The sequence below is a fragment of the Schistocerca serialis genome, chromosome 12 (genome assembly GCF_023864345.2).
Source record: "Schistocerca serialis cubense isolate TAMUIC-IGC-003099 chromosome 12, iqSchSeri2.2, whole genome shotgun sequence".
Taxonomy (NCBI): Eukaryota; Metazoa; Arthropoda; class Insecta; order Orthoptera; family Acrididae; genus Schistocerca; species Schistocerca serialis.
The window spans coordinates 104,839,713-104,861,710 of NC_064649.1; the positions used below are offsets into that span (position 1 = coordinate 104,839,713).

General features: G+C 39.7%; 1 protein-coding gene across 1 annotated transcript in view; it reads left to right on the forward strand.

Annotated features, from left to right (window-relative positions):
* Positions 1–21,998, forward strand: part of LOC126428237 (Y+L amino acid transporter 2) — a 72,099-nt gene that overhangs the window by 17,427 nt on the left and 32,674 nt on the right. Inside the window, exons 2-4 of the mRNA XM_050090152.1 lie at positions 7,221–7,399; positions 9,598–9,820; positions 15,904–16,019. Coding sequence (XP_049946109.1) covers positions 7,243–7,399; positions 9,598–9,820; positions 15,904–16,019 — 496 coding nt within the window. The 5' untranslated portion in view covers positions 7,221–7,242. The remainder of the gene's footprint in view (positions 1–7,220; positions 7,400–9,597; positions 9,821–15,903; positions 16,020–21,998) is intronic.

The following is a 21,998-nucleotide window of genomic DNA, read 5'->3' on the forward strand; positions in this document are numbered from 1 at the left end:
AATATTGTTTTATCACAATAATACACAAGTCTACAATTAAAAAGTGTAAAGTTTAAAATAAAACTGATTGACACACTTGTATTCTGTGGCATTACAACTTCATTAATGACGCCAAATGTGCCAAAATCTAGACCTTCAGGCACTTTCTATACGAGAAAGTACCTAAAATCACAAATGGGAACTGTTCTGCAGTCATTCTAAAAGCTCCATTAGTCTTTTGAACATGCATCTATTAATGAGCATAGCATATCAGTGCCCCCCCCCCCCTCTCTCTCTCTCTCTCTCTCTCTCTCTCTCTCTCTCTCTCTCTCTCTCTCTCTCTCCCCCCCCCTCTCTCCCTCTCTCTTTCTGCCAAAGTCATATAATCTCATATATGCAAATTGTCGCCCTCTTGTTAATTTAAGTAAATCCATTTGGTGATAGAGATATTGGTAAAAGTTACATAGTGTGCTCCCTTACTTTTTGTAGTTTATGCCCGATATATAAGTGATATGCAAAGTAATATGAACACCTGTACTTGGGAGTGGCTTATGAATAAGGGGTTGGACCCTCATTTGCCTGTAACACAGCTGCGATTCTTCTTGGAATACTGGCATACAGGGTGATTCAAAAAGAATACCACAACTTTAAAAATGTGTATTTAATGAAAGAAACATAATATAACCTTCTGTTATACATCATTACAAAGAGTATTTAAAAAGGTTTTTTTTTTTTTCACTCAAAGACAAGTTCAGAGATGTTCAATATGGCCCCCTCCAGACACTCGAGCAATATCAACCGGATACTCCAACTCGTTCCACACTCTCTGTAGCATATCAGGCGTAACAGTTTGGATAGCTGCTGTTATTTCTCGTTTCAAATCATCCATGGTGGCTGGGAGAGGTGGCCGAAACACCAAATCCTTAACATACCCCCATAAGAAAAAATCGCAGGGGGTAAGATCAGGGCTTCTTGGAGGCCAGTGATGAAGTGCTCTGTCACGGGCTCCAGACAGTGCTTGAACCAATTTCAGACGATAAGGTTTCATAACTAACCTTTTTCGTAGGACTCTCCATACAGTTGATTGTGGAATTTGCAGCTCTCTGCTAGCTCTGCGAGTCGATTTTCCTGGGCTGCGAACAAATGCTTGCTGGATGCGTGCTACATTTTCATCACTCGTTCTCGGCCGTCCAGAACTTTTCCCTTTGCACAAACACCCATTCTCTGTAAACTGTTTATACCAACGTTTAATACACCACCTATCAGGAGGTTTAACACCATACTTCATTCGAAATGCACACTGAACAACTGTCATCGATTCACTTCTGCCGTACTCAATAACACAAAAAGCTTTCTGTTGAGCGGTCGCCATCTTAGCATCAACTGACGCTGACGCCTAGTCAACAGCGCCTCAAGCGAACAAATGTACAACTAAGTGAAACTTTATAGCTCCCTTAATTCGCCGACAGATAGTGCTTAGCTCTGCCTTTTGTCGTTGCAGAGTTTTAAATTCCTAAAGTTGTGGTATTCTTTTTGAATCACCCTGTATAATTATTGTATAGTCTTCAGTGGAATGTTATGTCACTCTTCGATCAGAACCTCTTCTAACTCCTGTAGTGACGAGGATGGCAGAAATCTGCTCTGGAGTCTGTGCTCCAATGCCGCCCGCAAGTGTTCAGTAATGTTCCAAGTCCGGGGACTGTGCTGGCCAGGGAATATACTACAGTTCAGTTGCTTGCTTGTCATACCATGATTTTACTGTCCTGGCTGTGTGAATGGGTGCATTATCGTCCGGAAATATGGCATCATTGTTGGGGAACAACATTCGAGTCATGGATTGAAACTGACCACCTAAAATGTTCACGTAAGTGTTGGCTTTAACATGGCCTTTGAGAGTAATGGTGGGACCAGCAGAATACCATGATATGGCTGCCCACACCTCCATCTCCATGCTTAACCATTGGAATCAAGCAATCTGGATTGTAGGCTTCTTTTGGCGTTCTCCAGACGTAAACCCAGCCCCATGTTAGAAAATCCACTGATCGGCTGTCCAGGTTTTATGCTCCCAACACCATGTTTTACACTTCTTTGCATTGGTTGTCGTCACTAATGGTTTCGGTACAGCAGCTCCTCCACGAATATTCACTTTATGGAGTTCTCAGCGGACAGTGTCGATAGTATGGGGTCTCGAAGATGGCTGTTGAGCTCTGCAGTCACTTAAGCCGCTATAGTTTTATGTTGTTTTGACACAATTCGTGTTAGCTCCACAATCTGCCCTCATTGGAATTGTGTTAGGTCTTTAATTGCACGTGGACCTCTGCCTCTGAATGCAAATATGAAGCGTGTACTATTCGTAAACAACCTGCACTGATGCCTAGTCTGTACTGAACAGGCACGATCCAGTGCGACATGTGCCTCACCTATGTTGTTGATCGTCATACACAACCATCCCATTACTACTGCTGTTTACATTATTTTGCCTATGTACATAATAGCATAATGGATAGCCTGCTAGCTTGTGATCTGGTAAGGTGAGGTAGAGCTGGATTGGATCCACACTGAGTAGGTGAGGTAGACCTGGATCGAATGACTGTTAATCACTGTGACTCGGGCACTTGCCAGCCTGCATGTGGATTTGAAGCTGGTCACCATTTTATACCTAGACAATATGGTACACAAATGGTTAAAATACGATCACACACAAAACAAAACTTACACAATTCAGAGACAGGTGCCACACAAGACTTCCCTGTTACTGTGATGACAGGAATGACATCTGTCCCTAAAGAAATAAAATATATTTGCCAAAACTTGAGTACAGCAGAGCCTGTGCTTGATAGGGATGCCTATGTATATGGTAAATCATCCTCCTTTTTGTAAGGAGGATGATTTACCATATACATAGGCATTAAGGGACTCCTAGACCATGGCTTCCAAGGAGGGGAAGGAAGCCATTGTGCACTCCATGTACATACTGGTTGGAGTCATTGCAGATATGTAATGGGTCCTTCAGAATGCCATGAAGAGCACAAGGTGCAGCCAACTGTAGGGGTGGCTCATGTCAGTATGAATGATGTGTGTTGCTTTGCATCAGAAGAGATTACCTTTGGTTTCGAGCGGCTATCAGACGACGTAAAGGTGCGAGATGAAAGCAGAGTTCACCATTTTCAATGTGGTAAACAGGACCAGTTGTGGACAGAGCCTAGGGGAGGGCCTGAATCAGAGGCTTAGACAGTTCTGTGACCGTGTAGGCTGTAGATTTCTCAACTTGCATCGTAGGATGGTGGGATTTTGGGTTCCGCTAAATAGGTCAGGAGTCCATTACACTCAGTAGGCAGCTACACAGGTAGTGGAGACTGTGACGTGGACTGGGTGTTTTTTAAGGTTAGAAGGTTGTGGGGAAACACAAAAAGGGCTTCATTCTCAAAGCGTGGAGATCAAATACAGTAAGAACATTGCTCTAGGAACCATTGGTATAATAGTTGTAAATTGTGGTAGCTGTGTTGGGAAAGTACCAGAGCTCCAAGTCTTAATAGAAAGCACTGACACTCAAATCTTTATAGGCACTGGAAGCTGGCTAAAGCTGGGGATAATTTCAGCTGAAATTTTTGTAAAGGACCTAATGGTATTCAGAAAGGATAGGCTAAATACAGCTGATGGTGGTGTGTTGTTGCTGTTAGAAGTGGTTTAACTTGTAGTGAAATTGAAATAGATAATTCCTGAGAGTTAGTGTGGGTAGAGGTCATTCTTGGCAACTGGGGTAAAATAATAATTGGCTCCTTTTACCAACCTCCCAACTTAGATGCCACAATTGCTGAAAGGTTCAAAGAAAACTTGTCTATCTTCGGATACCTACCCAACTCATACAGTCGTAGTTGGTGGTGACTTCAATTTACCCTCGATACGATGGCGAAAATACATGTTTAAATCTGGAGGTACACGTAAGCATCATCAGAAATTGTGCTGAACACATTCTCTGAAAATTATTTCTTGCTGTTAGTTCATGAGCCCACTCGAATAGTAAACGGTTGTGAAAACAATTGATCTCTTAGCAACAAATAATTCTTAGCTAATCACAAGCATGAAAATGGAAACAAAGATTAGTGAACACAGGGTTATCGTAGCGAGGCTGAATGCCCTGGCTCCCAATCCACCAAGAATAAATGAAAAATATATTTATTCAAAACAGCAGATATAAATTTACTTGTTGCCTTCCTGAAAGACAATCTCCACTCCCAAGAAATTAAGAATGTACTCTTAAATGTAGACCAAATGTGGTTTAAATTCAAAGAAATAGTATTGTTAGTATTGAGAGATTTATACTAAATAAAGTAATGAATGTTGGGGCTGATACGCCATGATACGTACAACAGGTCAGAACACTATTGTAGAATCAACAAAGACAGCATGCAAAATTCAAACAAATATAAAATCTCCAAGTTTGGTGATCTTTTACAGAAGCTCAAAATTTAGTGCGGACTTCAATGTGAATTTTAATCTGCCAGGAAGTTTCATGCTTATAATAGTTTCCACAATGAAACTTTGTCTCAAAACCTGGCAGAAAATCCAGAGAGATTCTGGTTGTATGTGAAATGTGCTAGTGACGTGACACAACTATGCCTTCTCTGTGCGATAGCAATGGAAATACTATCGATGACAGTGCTGCTAAAGCAGAGTTACTAAATACGGCCTTACGAAATTCCTTTGCCATAGATGACGAAGTAAATATTCTGGAATTTGAATCAAGAACAGCTGCCAACATGAGTAATTTAGAAGTAGTTATTCTCGGTGTGGTGAAGCAACTTAAATGACTTAATAAAAGCAAGTCCTCTGGTCCAGACTGTACATCAATTAGGTTCCTTTCAGAGTATGGTCATGCAATAGCTCCTACTTACCATATATAACTGCTCACTGAATGAAAGATCCGTACCCAAAGGCACAGATCACACCAACATTCAAGAAAGGTAGTGGGAGTAATCCACTAAATTGCAGGCCCATATCATTAACATCTATGTGCAGCAGGGTATACTGTGTTCGAGCATTATGAGTTACCTTGTAGGAACAATCACTTGACACACACTCAACATAGATCTAGAAAACATCATTCTTGTGAAACACAACTAGCTCTTTACTCACATGAAATTTTAAATGCTATTGATAAGGGATTTCAAATTTATTCTGTATTTCTAGATTTTCAGAATGCTTTTGACACAATGCTTCATAAGCAAGTTATAGACAAATTGCTTGCTTATGGAATATTGTGTCAGTTATGTGACTGGATTCATGATTTCCACTCAGAGAGGTCACAGTTTGTAGTAACTGACTGAAAGTCACTGAGTAAATGAGAAGTGATTTCTGGTGTTCTCCAAGGTAGTGTTGTAAGTGCTACGCAGTCCATTATGTATATAAATGATTTAGAAGACAATCTGAGCAGCTGTCTTAGGTTTTTGCAGATAATGCTGTTGTTTGTCTAGTAAAGTCATCAGAAGATCAGAACCAATTTCAAAAGATACCTGTATGATGTGAAAATTGGCAGTTGACTCTAAATAAAAAAAAGTGTGAGGTCATCCACATGAGTGCTAAAAGGTATCCATTAAACTTTGCTTACACAATAAATCAGTCAAATGTAAAAGCTGTAAATGCAACTAAATACCTAGGAATGACAATTACGAACAACTTAAATTCGAAAGAACACACAGAAAAATGTAATGGGGAAGACGAACTGAAGACTGCATTTTATTGGCAGAACACTTAGAAGATGCAACAGATCTACTAAAGAGACTGTCCTCTTGTGGAGTACTGCTGCGTGGTGTAGAATCATTAACAGATAGGGTTAATAGAGTACATCAGGATACTTCAAAGAAGGGCAGCACATTCTGTATTATCGAGAAATAGGACAGTGTGTCACAGATATGATGTAGGATTTGGGGTGGACATCATTAAAACAAAGGCGTTTTTTTGTTGTGGCAGGATCTTCTCACAAAGTTAAAATCAGCAACTTTCTTCTGCGAATGCTAAAATCTTTTGTTGACTCCAGCCAATGTAGGCAGAAATGATCATCACAATAAAATAAGGGAATTCAGACCTTGCACAGAAAGATATAGGTGTTCACTTTTCCCTCATGCTGTTTGAGAGTGCGTTAATAGAGAATTATTGTGAAGGTGGTCCGATGAACACTCTGCAGGCACTTCAGTTTGGTTTCCAAAGTATCTATGCAGATGTAGGTGGCTGCTTATTCATTAGACTACACTACACATTGTTCTGTTACTATGACCTTCCCCCCCTCCCCGCATACACATTTTTTGACTTCATCAACTCACAATCATATTACCATCTTCTGATCGAACCTGGATTTTGGGCTACACTATAGATCCAGTCACTCACCATAGCCAAAATTTCAAGAGGGTGGTGGCCCATTATTACACTCTAGCTGATATATTATCCTCATCTATCAATAATAAAAATGTAATACCATTGTCTCTGTCTCTCTGTTTGAACTCGCTAATCTCCAAAACTACTAGATGAATTTTCGTGAGGTTTTTGCAGGTAACTATAGTGTAGCTTGGGGCAACATATATGGTGTATTAAATAAAAATCGGATCACAGAAAGAAAAGATATTGTAATAAAAATTTTGTCTAAAATCGTCTGTTCAGCTAAGTAGTTCCGATGTTAAATCATGATGGTGTAGTACACCAAAGAACTGATAGCTGGCACTGTTAGATTCGTAACACACCAAAGAAGTGATAGATGGCACTGTTAATTTTATTTTACTCAGTGACTCCAGCATCTTGGGCCCAAGATGCTGATGTTGGCAGTCATGTATGCATGAGGTTTGTTTGCTTGTGTGTATGAACAGTGCTCTGTTTCTCCTTTGCTGGTGAAGATTGTGGATGAAACATTTATGTAAGTGTCTTTTAATTTTTCCTGTCTGCAACTTACTGTTGTCTTCTTGACAGTAAGTACCATCTGTCTTTTCCTACATTGTTGATATATTTAGTAGATAAATTTAGTCAGTTTACACATGCTCTCTGCCAACAAAGCGGCAAATACGGACCTCGTCATTATTTGTCTGATATACCCACCACATCATCAGCACTGTTCTGCAGAAGCACATTTTCAAACCACCTGTTCTTGTATGCACTGCCCATGTTGCATTTCTGTGTAATGGTGCAATCAAAATAATTGCTTTGTAGCACTATACGTCTACAAAAGTTACACGGATGTTTAAAATTGTGTGCAGAAAACCCATCCAGTGAGGGAAGATGACTACCACGCCAATGCTGAACTCCCCCGTGGAGGTGGGTGCCACGACACCTGTCGGTGGGCAGAAGCTGGAAGTCCACGAAAACGTCCACCTCAAGAAGCAGCTGGGCCTCCTCGAGGGAGTCGCCATCATCCTGGGAATCATTTTTGGTTCGGGTAAGGTCATATTTTCAACAGTCATATCTCTGTTATCACTGCAGGTAATTTTTAAATTGAGAGGAGACAGCACTGATCTTCAGCAGGTGAGATTCTCTGAGTACTGCCAATAGGAATATTTAAATGGTGTGGAAACTTGTCAAGCAATGCCTGGGAAATAAGGTATCCTCAGAGAAATTGGATTTACTGGAAATGTCAGGGAAAACTTGAGGAAGTCTGATAGTCTGAAATGGAGTCCACAGCTTGTGGTCTCGTGGTCACGTTCACGCTTCCCAAGCCCGGGGTCCCGGGTTTGATTCCCGGCGTGGTCGGGGTTTTCACCTGCCTCGAGATGACTGGGTGTTTGTGGTTGGGAATTAGTACGGGCGCTGATAACGGCGCAGTTGAGCGCCCCACAAACCAACTATCATCATCATCTGATAGTCTTAGTGGAGTCAAACTGTTTGTTGACGAAATGTGTGGTACTGCCCAAAGACCGTGGTTCAGTACTAAAGTCGGCAACTCGTGTCGCTATCACAGATGTTTCGGAGGTCTTACTGCAATCTGCACCAATGAACGACAGGCACCGGTGGAGCTACACTCTCGCTCACAGTGCCACCGATGTGGCGGAGAGACAGCCGAGCAGAGGAACATTCTCTCCAGTTTCTGACCTCTGATCGAGAAGATGACATAGACAAGTTATGGCTCGTGTGTTAATAGTGTCTTAGGTGGAGCTGTACTTTTGAACACTGAGAATTTTGTAGGCCAAGAGAAGTGTTTAGTAAATTAATAAAAGAATACATTGTCTGTTGTAGGCTGTATTGTGATTTATTAAAATCGTGCTATTATCTAATTTTGGCTATTAGCCATTATCGGGCACATTTGTTATGTTGACCATTACATATTGTGCTCATCACATTCTTTTATGCCACATATAACTACATCTACATAGATAATCCGCAAGCCACTGTATAGCGTGTGTTGAAGGGTACCCTATACCACTACTTGTCATTTCACTCCTGTTTCTCTCGCAAATAAAGTGATTGCCTCACCGGTACCGGCACCTGAAGGCGGGTCGTGACACTAACACTACAGACAACGCAAAACCTACAGTGTGCAGTCTGAGCATCATTCCTGTAAAGCCTGGTATCTGCACAGGAAATAGTTTTTTGTGTGCATTGCCTGAAATAGTGAAAGTTTAATTATAAGCACACTGTACTTCCTAAGGCTTTACTACTTCGGAAGGACACAGAGGAAGTAGAGTAAAATTTTATTTGTAGATAATATTGTGAAACATGTTGTCAGAGGACTAACACACAGTTTCCATATGAAACGTGTTTTATTTAGTATTGTTGATAAGGAACATTGTCTTCTAAGCTTTATTTTTACCGACTTTTTGTTTTACAAGGTTCAGTTCTGTCAGCACACAGTCGGACATGTTCGGCAATGATTGATCCTTTCTTCGTGAGATTGTTTCTTTTTGGTACCCTAGTGAGAAACTGTTGACAATGAATCTGTACATTTGTCTAATTATTGGTTGTACTGACATTACTTGTTAATACAATAATTTGCAGACTTGCTAGCTGTAGCTTCAAAGTTAAGAGAGTGTGTGTAAGCTTCACCTTCCAGACCACACCTCCTGTGCTGCGCGGTGGTAGTTTAGGCTGGAGCCCCCACCATTACCATTGTGTGTTCCGCTACCACACCATATGTGCAAATAATAGCCAACGTACTCTCTACTCCCTCTACGCCAAGTGCTCGTAAAAATGCAAACATTTACTATGCTTTGGTGGCTGTATTTCTCTATACTAGCATTGAAAAAAGTAGGGAAGTAGTGACTGCTTCTGTTCTTGAACATTATCTCTCTCTCTTTCTTTCTCTCTCTCTCTCTCTCTCTCTTTGAGAACATAATTCTCACTGAAATGCTTTGAAGCTTGTCTACAGTAGTAAAAAAAGTCTTTACATTTCTTTCCACTACCTGTCCATCTGTGAAATTCTGTTTTCTGTGGAATAGTAAATACTCAGTACTGTTTTCAGGTTTTTGTCTTCCACGTAATAGATGCTACATGTTGGGAAATGGTTGGTAACTTGTATTAGTTTCTTCGCTCGCTGTGTACAATGTTCCCACTTGTTTAACACTATAAATATGCTGTTATTGGATCAGTCTAGTCTGTAAGGGTGCAAGTCTCCAATAATTGTGTGTGTGGCATTCTGTGCAGGAATCTTCATCTCCCCGAAGGGTGTGATCCAGGACATGGGCTCTGTTGGCGGCTCACTGATCGTCTGGACCCTGTGTGGTCTCCTGTCAATGATCGGAGCTCTCTGCTACGCAGAACTCGGGACATCTATCCCCAAGTCTGGCGGCGATTATGCTTATATTCATGAAGCATTTGGCCCACTGCCTGCGTTCTTGTATCTGTGGGATGCAATTTTAATTTTTGTGTAAGTGAAGTTATTGACCAGTTGACATTTTAGTGTAAGTAATAATATTGATGATAAAATTTGTGTGCCCGTTTACTAGCATTTTAAGTTAGTTCCAGCAACACTATGTGTAATGAGTTAGCAAGAAGGAAAAAGCAATAGCTACTAGAGAAATTTACAGGTGTAGATGCAGAAACACTAGAAACAACGAAAAATGTCAAATGCACCCCTTTCCAAATAGCAGGCCATTAAGTTGTCAACAGCCACCCCCCCCCCTCCCCCCCATGTTGACCCCCAAACCTCGTACTGTCTGTACAACCACGATTGAGTCAGAGGTCGCAGAGGCAACAGTCTGGACAATCGATTGATCAGGCCTTATAACATGAGCTAATGTGGCCTTCCTGTGCAGGTGCTGAATGGCTGAGAGCAAAGGGAAACTACAGCCGTAATTTTTCCCGAGGACATTCATCTCTGTTGTATTGTTAAATGATGATGGCATTGCCTTTGGTAAAATATTCCGGAAATGAAATAGTCCCCCATTCGGATCTTCAGGCAGGAACCAAACAGGAGCATGTCATTATCACGAGAAACAAAACTGGTGTTCTGTGGATCGGAATGTGGTATGTTAGATCCCGTAACTGTGCACGTAGGTTAGAAAATTTAAAAATAGAAATAGGCAGGTTAAAGTTAGATATCGTGAGAGTTAGTGAAGTTCAATGGCAGGAGGAACAGGATTTCTGGTCACGTGAATACAGGGCTATAAATACAAAATTATGTAGTGGTAATGCATGAGTAAGTTTAATAATGAATAAGAAAATAGGAACACGAGTAAGCTACTCTGAACAGCATAATGAGTGCATTTTTGTAGCCAAGGTAGACACAAAGCCCACACCCAAAACAGTAGTAAATGTTTGTACGCCAACTAACTCCACAGATGATGAAGAGATTGAAGAAACGTGATGAGGTGAAAGAAGTTATTCAGATAGTTAAGGAAGACAAAAATTTGTGATGGGGGACTGAAATTCATTAACAGAAAAATTAAGAGAAGAAAAAAGTGGTAGCAGAACTCGGGCTGGGAGAAAAGAATGAGGGAGAAAGCTGCCAGGTAGAATTTTGTGAGAATATAATTTAATCATCACTAATACTTGATTTGAGAATTGTGAAAAAACATCATAATGTGGAAGATACGTAAGGACAGTGCAAAGGTTCCGGGTTGATTACATCGTAGTAAGATAGAGATTTCAAACACAGATAGTAAACTGTAAGACACTTCCAGAGGCACATATAGATTTTGACAATTAATTGGTTATGAACTGTGGACTAAAATGGAATAAATTGTAGAAGGGTAGGAAATTAAGGAGTTGGTGGTTGGTTTCAGAGGGAGCATTAGGCAATGATTGACTGAAAGGGGTTGTGGGGGAGGGGGAGGGGAGAATACAACAGAAAACAAAAGGGTCGCTGTAAGATATTGAATAGGGAAGATAGCAGAGGATAGTATAAAAAAAGACCTAGTAGAAGTCCCTGGATAACACAGGAAATACTGAATTCAATTGATGAAAGGAGAAAATATAGAAGTGCAGCAAATGAAGCAGGTGAAAGGGAATCACAATGTCTCAAAAAATGATATTGATAAAAAGTGCAAAATGGTGTAGCAGCAATGTCTAGAGAGCAGATGAAGGCTGTAAAAGCATATATAACAAGGAAAACTATAAATTTTCCTATAAAGTTCATCTGAGGGACTTTTGGAAAAAAGAGACGCAGCTATATGAATATCATGAGCTCAGATGGCAAAGAAGGGAAGCCTGAAACATGGGAAGAATGTATAGATGGGCTACATAAGGCATGACAATCTTGTAGAAAGAGAAAAGATGATTATGATGAGATGCTGTGAGGAAAATTCGACAGCGCACTGAAAGACATAAGTCAAAACAAGGCCCCTGGAATAGACGACATTCCCTCAGAATTATTGATATTCTTGGGAGAGCCAGCATGGGAAAACTATTCCACCAGGTGTGGAGGGTTAGAGGCAGAGGAAATATCCTCGGACCTCAAGAAGACAAAAATATGAAAATGCGATAAACGCTACACATTACCATATGTAATACGGTGTAGGGAAATCATTGGCATTCAAAACAGCTTCAAGTTGTCTCAGATGAATAGGTACATTTCTTTTATGGTTTTAGAGAGAATCTCTTATCATTCTTCCTGCAAAATAGTGGAAAGTTCAGGTAACTGCAGTGAATGTGGATAGCTATTACCCACTTGTCTCCAAAGTACACCACAAAGGCAGAATAATATTGAGATCTAGTCACTGTGGTAGCTAAGTGATGCGTGTCAGTTCATCCTTGCACCCACAAAAACAATCCTGGACAATGTGAGATGTGTGCGTGGGGGATCTTTGTATTGAAAGAGAAAATCACCAGCAGAAACAAACATTGTGCTGCAGGATGGGCCTAATCACCCAGAATCATCACATAATCGTTGGCAGTAACACAAACTTGCAGAGTAACTATGGGGTCCGCACAATACCGCAGTATGTCAGTCCACATGGTCACTGAACCCTGCCGTGTTTCACTCTTGACTAGTAAACTTGGTCAGAAGTTGCAAACACTGTGAACCAAGACTCATACAACCAAGTTTATCCTTAAATTGTTCCACAGTCTAACATTTATGGCTTTGGCATGACATTTTCCCATTATGGGCATTTACATCCTTGATGAGTGACTTTGGAATTCCAGCACTGTTCCCGAGTGAGACATTCAGTTCTTCAGTGACTCTTGCAGTTTTCAAAATCCTATTCAATGATCATCTGTCACAGTCACTCGACACATGCTTTCATCCACATTGTAACTTAGTGGACAACATTTTTCTGCAGGATTAATTTTTGATACGATGTCTCTGAAACATCAAGCTTTTTGGCTACTTGTTTATGGATGAAGCCACCATACAAGCACCACAGTTTGCCCACATTTGAATGCACTGAGCTCCAAAATAATGCACTCACAACAATAACCCATCTCCAGTTGCTCATGTTCATATCACCACATGGGAGTATTCCTTACGTTTAGCAATTGTTTAGTACAAAAGTGCAAATGTGTTCCAACCAGTTTGTTTTTATCTCAGGGCAATGTATATTTGTTTTTTCTTGAAACCATGTGTAGCCTTAGTAACAGGGCAATCCCATACAATTCAGCAAATGTGTTTATTGGAATAACTGACCACACGGTAAACAAAATTGCCTGAACCGTAAGTTACTTTGCAGTTAATGTTTATATTTTCGTTTCTCCCCAAAGTTACATTGTTACTTTGCATCAAGTTATTCATATCAGTTTTGATGGAATATTGTGAGGGTGCCATTTTCCCCCTGTGATAATCTCCACTGACTTTTTTAGTTCTAAAAATCCTCTCCTGCAATGTGCATAAGCGAGTGGAAGCCTGAGGACACAGTATTAGTGGTAACAATCATATTATTACTGTTAACACAAGATGCCTCCAAATAAACAATATTTCTTTGCTGGACATGGAAAGTTCTTGATGCTCCTCAATATTTTGTGGAAATTTTTTTCCTTGTTGCTGTCAGGAGCTTGCTGCCATAATGACTCTTTGCCCTGTACGTAGAAATTTCATAGTCTCGTAACATATCCTTGTTGGAACTGTCACAGTGAAGTTTTTACTACTCAGACTGTTGATGCTTTTTTTTTTTTACTGGGAGTACAAAAGGAAGATCGACTTGCAGAGTCTTCCTCTTCTTGAGTTTTTGTAATGGTCGTTTTAGATATGCCATCATAATTATAAGTGTACAGATGACTTTGTTTCTCTGGATGTTTAAAATATCCTACTCATGCTTCCTGATTATATGCTTTTGTGATATTCTTAATTATTTTCCTACCCTGTCTGTGAATTATATGTTCCTTTGTGTTACTTGAAGACACTGACAGGGGCGAGAAATAATATTGGCAACTACTTAATTAACTACTGAATTAAGTACCATATTTACTTGAATCAAAGCCACACTTTTTTTCCGGTTTTTGTAATCCAAAAAACCGCCTGCGACTTAGAATCGAGTGCAAAGCAAGCGGAAGTTCTCAAAAATGTTGGTAGGTGCCGCCACAACTAACTTCTGGTGTCAAATATATGTAGCTCTACACAGGCATGCTTTACAGGCACAAAGATAAATACTGGCACCAAAACCTCTGTGTCAGTAAATAAATGAAAGAAAAAAAGGTGGAAGACGAGTTTTTTTTTCTTCGCCCCGAGTTTTGACCACTGCATTTTCATACATTATCCAATGAAGTAAATACAAATTCCGTATTGTTCGTCTTAGAATGTAGCAGCATTTCAATGTACTATGAAAATCCGACTGGCAAGACTGTTTGGGATGTTTGCCAATAATGCCAACTCTACGTTCTGAATTTTTTCCTACCTGTGAGAAGAGATGGTTGGTAATAGGAACTGTGAATCACATGTAGTATTCTCTTCACCATAAGAATAATACAAATATAAACATTTTGCCATGTATTGTTTCATGTTTGCTGCTATCTCATTTAAATCCTGTCTGCCTAATAAACTACACAACTAGAGTGAGACAACAGCAAACGCGGAAGAATATACGTATCATGTCATGTTTATATTTGTATTATTCTTATGCCTAATAGTGATAGTCAGAAATGAAGCACGGCAATTGACTAAATTTTTAAATCTAAGATGACTCTAATTTCTGTGCAGAATGTAATGTACTAAAGAGGCGCCTGCAAAGATTTTCAAACAGAGAAAAATTTTCGCTAAACTCTCGTTCAGAACACCTTCTATCATACGCAGTCTAGTATTTGGTTCTTGTTGATCTTTATCAAAAAAAGCAGCAGTGTAAGTAACACCAAATAGGTCTCTTGCCACTGTTTCACTAATGAGACGATTCCTCTCTCTCTCTCTCTCTCTCTCTCTCTCTCTCTCTCTCTCTCTCTCTCTCTCTCTCGTTTTTTTTTTTTTTTTTTTAAAGCGACGGTAGTGCGCACAAAAGCAAGCCATGCCGCAAGCGGTGACAGGCCGTAAACACTCATTATCAGAATGCGACAGACAATGCATGACACAGTATAGCAATGCATTTTCAGCTTAGAGTGACGTAAACACCTTTAACAAAGAGAATGGCACTTATCAGATCAAAGCGAAATAAGCAATCGATTCAAACCAGATGAAGCATGTGAAAAAGGAAGGGTACCTGTATAAATACGGACTGAGCGCCTGACGCATAGCAATGGCTACCTGGTAAAGCTTAACTGCTAAGCTTAAGACTCGAACCAAACTACTGTAGCTGTATTGTCATTCATTCGACCTAAATTGTGTGTCATATTACAATGGACCAACTTTGTTTCGATTTGGCGTTGCGGCCTAAAACTTTTACTCCCCTTGAATTTCGAGTCAAATTTTAGGTGCGGCTTAGATTCGGGAAATTTTTTTTTCCTTGATTTTGAGTCTCATTTTTCAGGTGCGGCTTAGATTCGAGTAAATACGGTACTGCTCTTTGTAGTTGAGAAACAGTGTTGAATCAAAGTGGTTTGTGCATAAGGCAATATTTTTCAGTCAGTTAATACCCTGGAAAGCAGATAGCCAAGAATGTGGAAGAGAGCGAGGAGAGGACTGTCCCTCCCCCCTTCCTCCCATACAGGCAGTTTTCTAAACTATCTAGTGTACTTGCATATCTGGGAATCAAGCAAACTAACTTCCGAATGTATATACAAATATTTCAGTACCGCAGGTCATTTAAGTCATTGACTGAATATTTGATGTAAGGTTCTCTTTTGTATTTTCTACATTATTGGTTCACTGCTGTTTGTGCCAGGTGAAAATATAGAGTTTGTGCTATATTTTGATAGAATACCATGCTAACATCACCACATTATGCAGAGAAATGAATAGATTGACATTTATCATGTATGCATAAAAAAATTAACCCATAAAATATTACTTTCTCTGCGTATTCAATAGTTCTGCCTCGTGTAAATTAATCTGTCTTTAATAAGTAAAGAAGTTATTTTATTGTTTTGCATTAATGATTTAGTTTTTAGATAGTGATCTTAAGAAGAATTGAAATTAGTGTGATATTGCAGGCCTACAACGAATGCCATCATGGGTCTGACATTTGCGAGTTACGCCATTCAGCCATTTTTCCCAAACTGCTCAGTACCTGATGCTGCAGTTAGAATGATTGCAGCTGTCACCATATGTAAGTTATTTACTTACTTAAGTGCATGTGTACTTTACATGCAACTCATTTTAGTTACATTATACGAGCCATGCCCCTATTCTTTATTTCAAAAGAAATTTATTGCATAGCGTGGTGCATATTGCCACTTTTCTGTAAATTTTAAGATACTTTCTTATGTATGTAATCATCAACCAAGGCATTTAATTGTGTCAGCTAAAATTAAAGAAAGAGCACTAAAATGGACTTCATGTTTCAGATAGCCCTTGGGCTGGAAACCATTTGTGTACACAAAGAAAGGATTGTCTTAGTGTCACTGTCCTAATGCACAAGGCCAAAGTATGAATATTACACACTTTCTCGTGCGTAGGCAAATGGAAATAATCAGTTGGTTCTTTTTGCATTTGATGTGGTCTACAATGGGCTGGATGGGGCTTACAGAGGCACCATTAGTTAATGTGCAGTTCTTTGGAATACCTCAACTTTGCCATCACCAGCAGACTAAAACCCAGCCAGGAATTCAGAGATGTTTATGCACAGCAAATGGCTGTAAATTTTACAATGTGTTCCTAAGATCTTGAACAACCTTCAAAATATTCTTCATATATTTATCCATTTCTGAGATACAGAGGTTCAAAGTTAATTGTACATGTGAAGTATGCACGTAAAATATAGTATGAGGGAAAAGTGTAGCATATAAAGTGACATAGCATGGAGAGAGATCCTGTAAAGTGTCTGCGTTATCACCTGGGAATCCTATGTTGTAGTAGTGAAGCATGTGCAAAATTTTTTTGCATGTAAAATCTGGCCTGAGATCTAAAATTAGTTTTGCATTATTTCAATGTCACATAAGCAAACTATCTAAATTTCACTGACCAATATATACCTTCTCATATGGGTTACAAGCCCTGTTGCAGCAGGAGAAAGGCAGGAACCAGTGGAAAACCCCTCTTATCGGAGTACAAAAAATGCAAATATGTTCCTGTTTATTTAAAAGACTCTGACTGAAAAGTGGGGTACCAGCCTGCCTCATTATATCTTCCTTAGGACATTTGAAAAGTTTCCCAAACATATTTACACTTTTTTCTGCTGAGAGAAGACGATGGCAGAGGCAGAGACAGAAAAGTGGGGGGGGGGGGGGGGAGAGACACTGTGGCAGTGGAACATAGCTGACACTGAGAGAACAGTGTTATGAGAAAGAGGTAGGTAGTGACTGAGAAGATAGTAGTAGTAGCAGCAGCAAGGAAGGAATGAGATAGTAGCAGTAAGAAAGACCAAGAGGGAGATAGTGATAAAGGAGACTGTAGTAGTAACACAGAATGTGGCGGTGTGTGGCTTTGACACAGGAGACAGTGACAGAGAGACAGAAAGAGATAATGACAATGAGTTTGGCTGAAAAGGGGGGGGGGGGGGGGAGGGACTGGGTGGGTATGAGCGAGTGATGGAGTAGTGGGTGTGAGTGAGTTAGAGTTAGGGCTTCTTGTGGGAGTTTCAGGTGAGTTACATGTCAGAAACAGTTCGAATAAATTCTCATGCCAAGATTTTTGAGAAAATTGAGGAAGGTAGAATGAGGCAGCTGGGTACCCCATTTTTTCAATCATTATTTTTAATAAACAGGAACATATTCGAGTTTTTTGTACTCTTAATAGGAGCATTTTTCCACTGGTTTACGTCTGCATCTACTTTTAGGCACTTCTCTGTTTCATCTTGTGGAAAACTGAAAGATTGTCCTTGGTTCTTAGTGGCTGTAGTAACTAGATACATACATTGATATCATAATCACATGGTTAAAGTAGAATAAAAAGCCATAAGATTCACTCACAAAGTAAACACTGTGAAGTAACAAGTGACCTATTAAATTGAGAAAAAGAAATTTGATATGTGAAAACAGTTTAACTTTTGATACAACACACCGTTCCATCAGTGTTTGTGTGCCACATGTATCTGATTATAAATCACTGTTTGTCACTACTATAACAGCTATCTGGATTTAACTAAAAAATGAATCATTCCATATATGTTCCAATACATGTTCATATTGCCACATTTCATTATTATTTTGTTTATTTAACAAATTGTGCCATGCTGGTTTTCTGTTGTAGTGTTTATTTTGTATAGTCCTGTGCCACATTGCTCTAAATACGTACCCATCTAAACTATATGCATTTAAAATAGCAGTGGTGTGGTAGCAGTCTCAGAACCATGTCTCTGTTTTCTTTCTTTATTTTTTTATGTGCTATAGAGGCAGCTGTGGTTTTTCTTGGCAGGAAGATCCAGTAATTCACCCATTGTACAGTCTACTAGTAGAAGAATGTCTCTTTTGTATTATCCATTTTGTAGTGTCCTGTGATCTAGAAATAACTGTGTAGACCCTCTGTTAACAATAATCAAATTATGATAAACATTTTTCATTGCAATAAAAAAAAGTCTTGTGTACCTGTCTAAATAACACCATTTGCCAAAGATATCACCTGGTTGCATCCCCATTAGTTATTTGAACAAAGTAAATTAGTTAAGTTGGACAGCAGAGTGTCTTCATACCACTTCTTATAAGATTTCTGTTCATTTTTTTCTTTGTTGTCAGAATCACTCATAGACCTGAACTACAACAATATAAAATTTTCCACAAACCCCACTAATGTACCTTCACAGAGAAGAAGCAACCTATCACTTTTTCAGTTTTCAAATTGTCACTGGCCATTGAAATAGTATAATTTGTAAATATAATTTTGAAACAGTCCAAGTGGCTTTTTTATTTAATCCTGATGGCCAATTTTGGTTGAACCATCTACATAGAAACTGTTGAATAGAAATACTGTCTCTTACATATAGATGATATCACACTTTTGACCAAAAATGAAAACTACCTAAAAATTGTGTGTTGTGGAAAATACTTTAATGCCCTGTCATCTCCTTTACCTTTGTCTACCTCCATCGTCCCAACAGTGTATTTCTGTTCCTCTTGATCCCATTCTTTTTTACTCTTCATTATCTCTGGCCTGAAGCTGGTCCAGTGTTTACCAATGTAAAATGCGCAGGAAAGAATTGAACTGTACCTCCCAGACAGCTTGGTAGGAGAGGGCAAACAGGTGGTGGAGGGGGTTCCATCCAGGTGACTGCCACCTGGTAGGAGAGGTGCAGTTAAATAGCTGAACGTCACTCACAAGCAGAACTTGTAAGCTACAGCTATCTTGTCTACAAATGTCAGGTTAAGCCAGTATGACTAATAATTCGACTTGTTGACCATTTATTATAAAAAACGCAGTAGATTACTGGACTGTTCTGAAATTTCAACAGAAAGAACAATTTCACCTGACTTGTTAACACATTAAAATTAGATTCTTTTGCCACAAACTCAGCAGGGTTTAAACAATTTCATCTCACTAATATATTAATGCAGTAGTAAGTGCAACAATTGTGAAACAGTCTGTTATTAAACAAACAATTGGGGACAAATTGGGTCAATAGTGTAATGTTCCCTAGTGTTGATGACTTGTTCGTGAGCTCTAATATGATGTGATATTATTTAGCTCACCTTTTTATTACTTCATGGCTGTGGATACTAAACAGGTCAGATTTTCTCTTCAGATTCTGCAGTAGAGGCTGGAAGTATAAAACTAAGCAATTATATAAACAAACATCACCAATAGTAGATGAACCAGGCTGTGAAGTAGCCATTGAAATAAAAAAAAAGCTGTGCAGTGTTTGCGGCAGAGCTGGTATGTGACATGGTTGCTTTCACAGGTGGCCTAGCCTCTTATGGGGGTAGGATAAGCCTATGAGAGAACTGGAGTGGTGAAATATGGTATCCCGGCTGAGACACAAAGTTGAAATATGCTCACTCTTTTTATTTACTTAAATTTGGCATATTTCATGACAGTACCTTTTCCGTTAGATGTTTACAAGGCGATATTGGTCTTGGCTTCAGTTGTCTAATGAAGTATGCTTCCACAATGCATCTTTGTCGGCTGCAGAAATGACCTGGTTCAATGTGTTTGCCTCATTTTTGGTGTTTCAAATACCATTTCTTCAAATGTAGTTTCTTCTTATAGTTTATATAAAAAATAGTAACATAATTCAAAATTATTTGACGGCGACCTGCACATTCTTCTTCCGTCAACACACACCAAGAGTTAACTGACGATTGAGTACAGTCAAAGACGACTCCAGTGTCAAAGATATTTTACACAACACACAATTTTCCACTTGTAATCAGTCTCTTTGCTATTCTTCGACACATTTACTAATAGTAATCAATATGCTTTCACTCTCAAAAATATAAGTAAATTAACATATAATAAGGCAAATTATAATAAAAAATTCTGACAAAAAATATACGAAAACATTTACAATTTGGTATCGACAAATCCGGTAAAAAATAAGACATCTCCCAGATCCATTACAGTGGGAATGATGGGTCTATGGATTGGGCAGACCTCGCGCCTGGGTGTTCAAAAAGGATGTGATTCCTGGGCGAGGGGTTGGGATTGGGAGTAGCATAGGGATGGACGAGAACGCTTTGTAGGTTGGGTGGGCAATGGAATATCACTTTAGGAGGGGCCGAAAGGATTTAGGTCGGGGTGTCCCTCATTTCAGGTCATGATGGTAGACAAACAAAGCCCTCCAGAAGGATACGGTTCAGCTGTTCCAGTCCAGGGCAATATTGGCTGATGGGGTGGTGGAATGATTGGGGCTGTGTGAGGACATGGCATAGGAAATCTTCTTCACCTGTCCATCCTGAACCCAGTATGTCACATTCCTGAACATTGAACTTCACCTCTCTGATGGCCTCATCCACATCGCTGTCCACATTAAACCTAAAAACTGCCAACAGTATCTGCACTTTGACAGCTGCTATCCCTCCCACACCAAAATATTGCTCCCACACAGTCTGGCCACATGTGGATGGCATATGAGCGATGAGAACTACCATGCCCAGTATGCTGAAGTTCTTACGAGAGCCTTCACAAACTCTACAGGAGAGTTCTATATACAAGCTACATTTTGTACGCATCAGTGTATGACCTAAGATAGACAAAACGCAAGCTCATAGCGACCACTACTTTTCGCTGAAAGCTATTTGAATTTTGTGCAGTAGCTTCCTTACTGTCAAAATATCACAGTACGTATGACTTAATAAAACGTTAGGCAGTTCATCACGAAACTGATGACAGAGGCTGTGGGAGAATGTTTTTTGTTTTTTACTGTATAGTTTCGTCAAAATTGTGTGAGAAAGCTGGCACATCCACGTCTTCATTTTGCAGTGTGGCCCTGCCAGCACCAGGCTACGCACAAAATGTTTTGTACGTAAATGGTTTCAACTGTTGCGACCGTGATTCATTAACTAGGTAGATGTAGGGTTACACGTCACTCTAAAGGTGTGATACGTTACACCACAGTAGCTAATGAACAACCCGCCCTGGGTATAAAAATATACATTCAGTAGGTGACAGCAAACTGAGCAGGGTGCCCCTTTGGAATGGAGGCAGCTCGTACGGTGCTGAGAATGAGAATGCATTTCTGCACAGGACCCCGAGCTATCCTGCAGGAGCTGTACTAGACTTCCAAAACTCTGTTGCACCCCCCCCCACCCCCACCCCCCACCCCCTCTATCTCCCTCACTTTTTTCACATTGTCTTCTACATACTAGCAAAATCACATGTGGACAAATAAATACATGGCTGAAAATCAAAACAGAAAGACACACATGCAATTGATGTATAAGACCGTGGGCAGCTCTGCGTTATGGCGTGGAAGTGAGCTGTGGCTGACATGTAAACAAGAGAGTAGAATTTGGGCACCAGAAATGGGATTTCTCACAGCAGTAGAGTGGCTTAGTACATTAGATGGAGTTTAGCTTGATGATTTGCGAGTAAATTAAATGTCCAGTTCTAAAAACTTATGGATCCTGAAAAGGACATCCAAACTTCTTGTATGTCCTTTAACTGAGGGGTCTTTTCAGACAGTTTGGACTACTCGTATTGCTTTCCACCTGGAGGA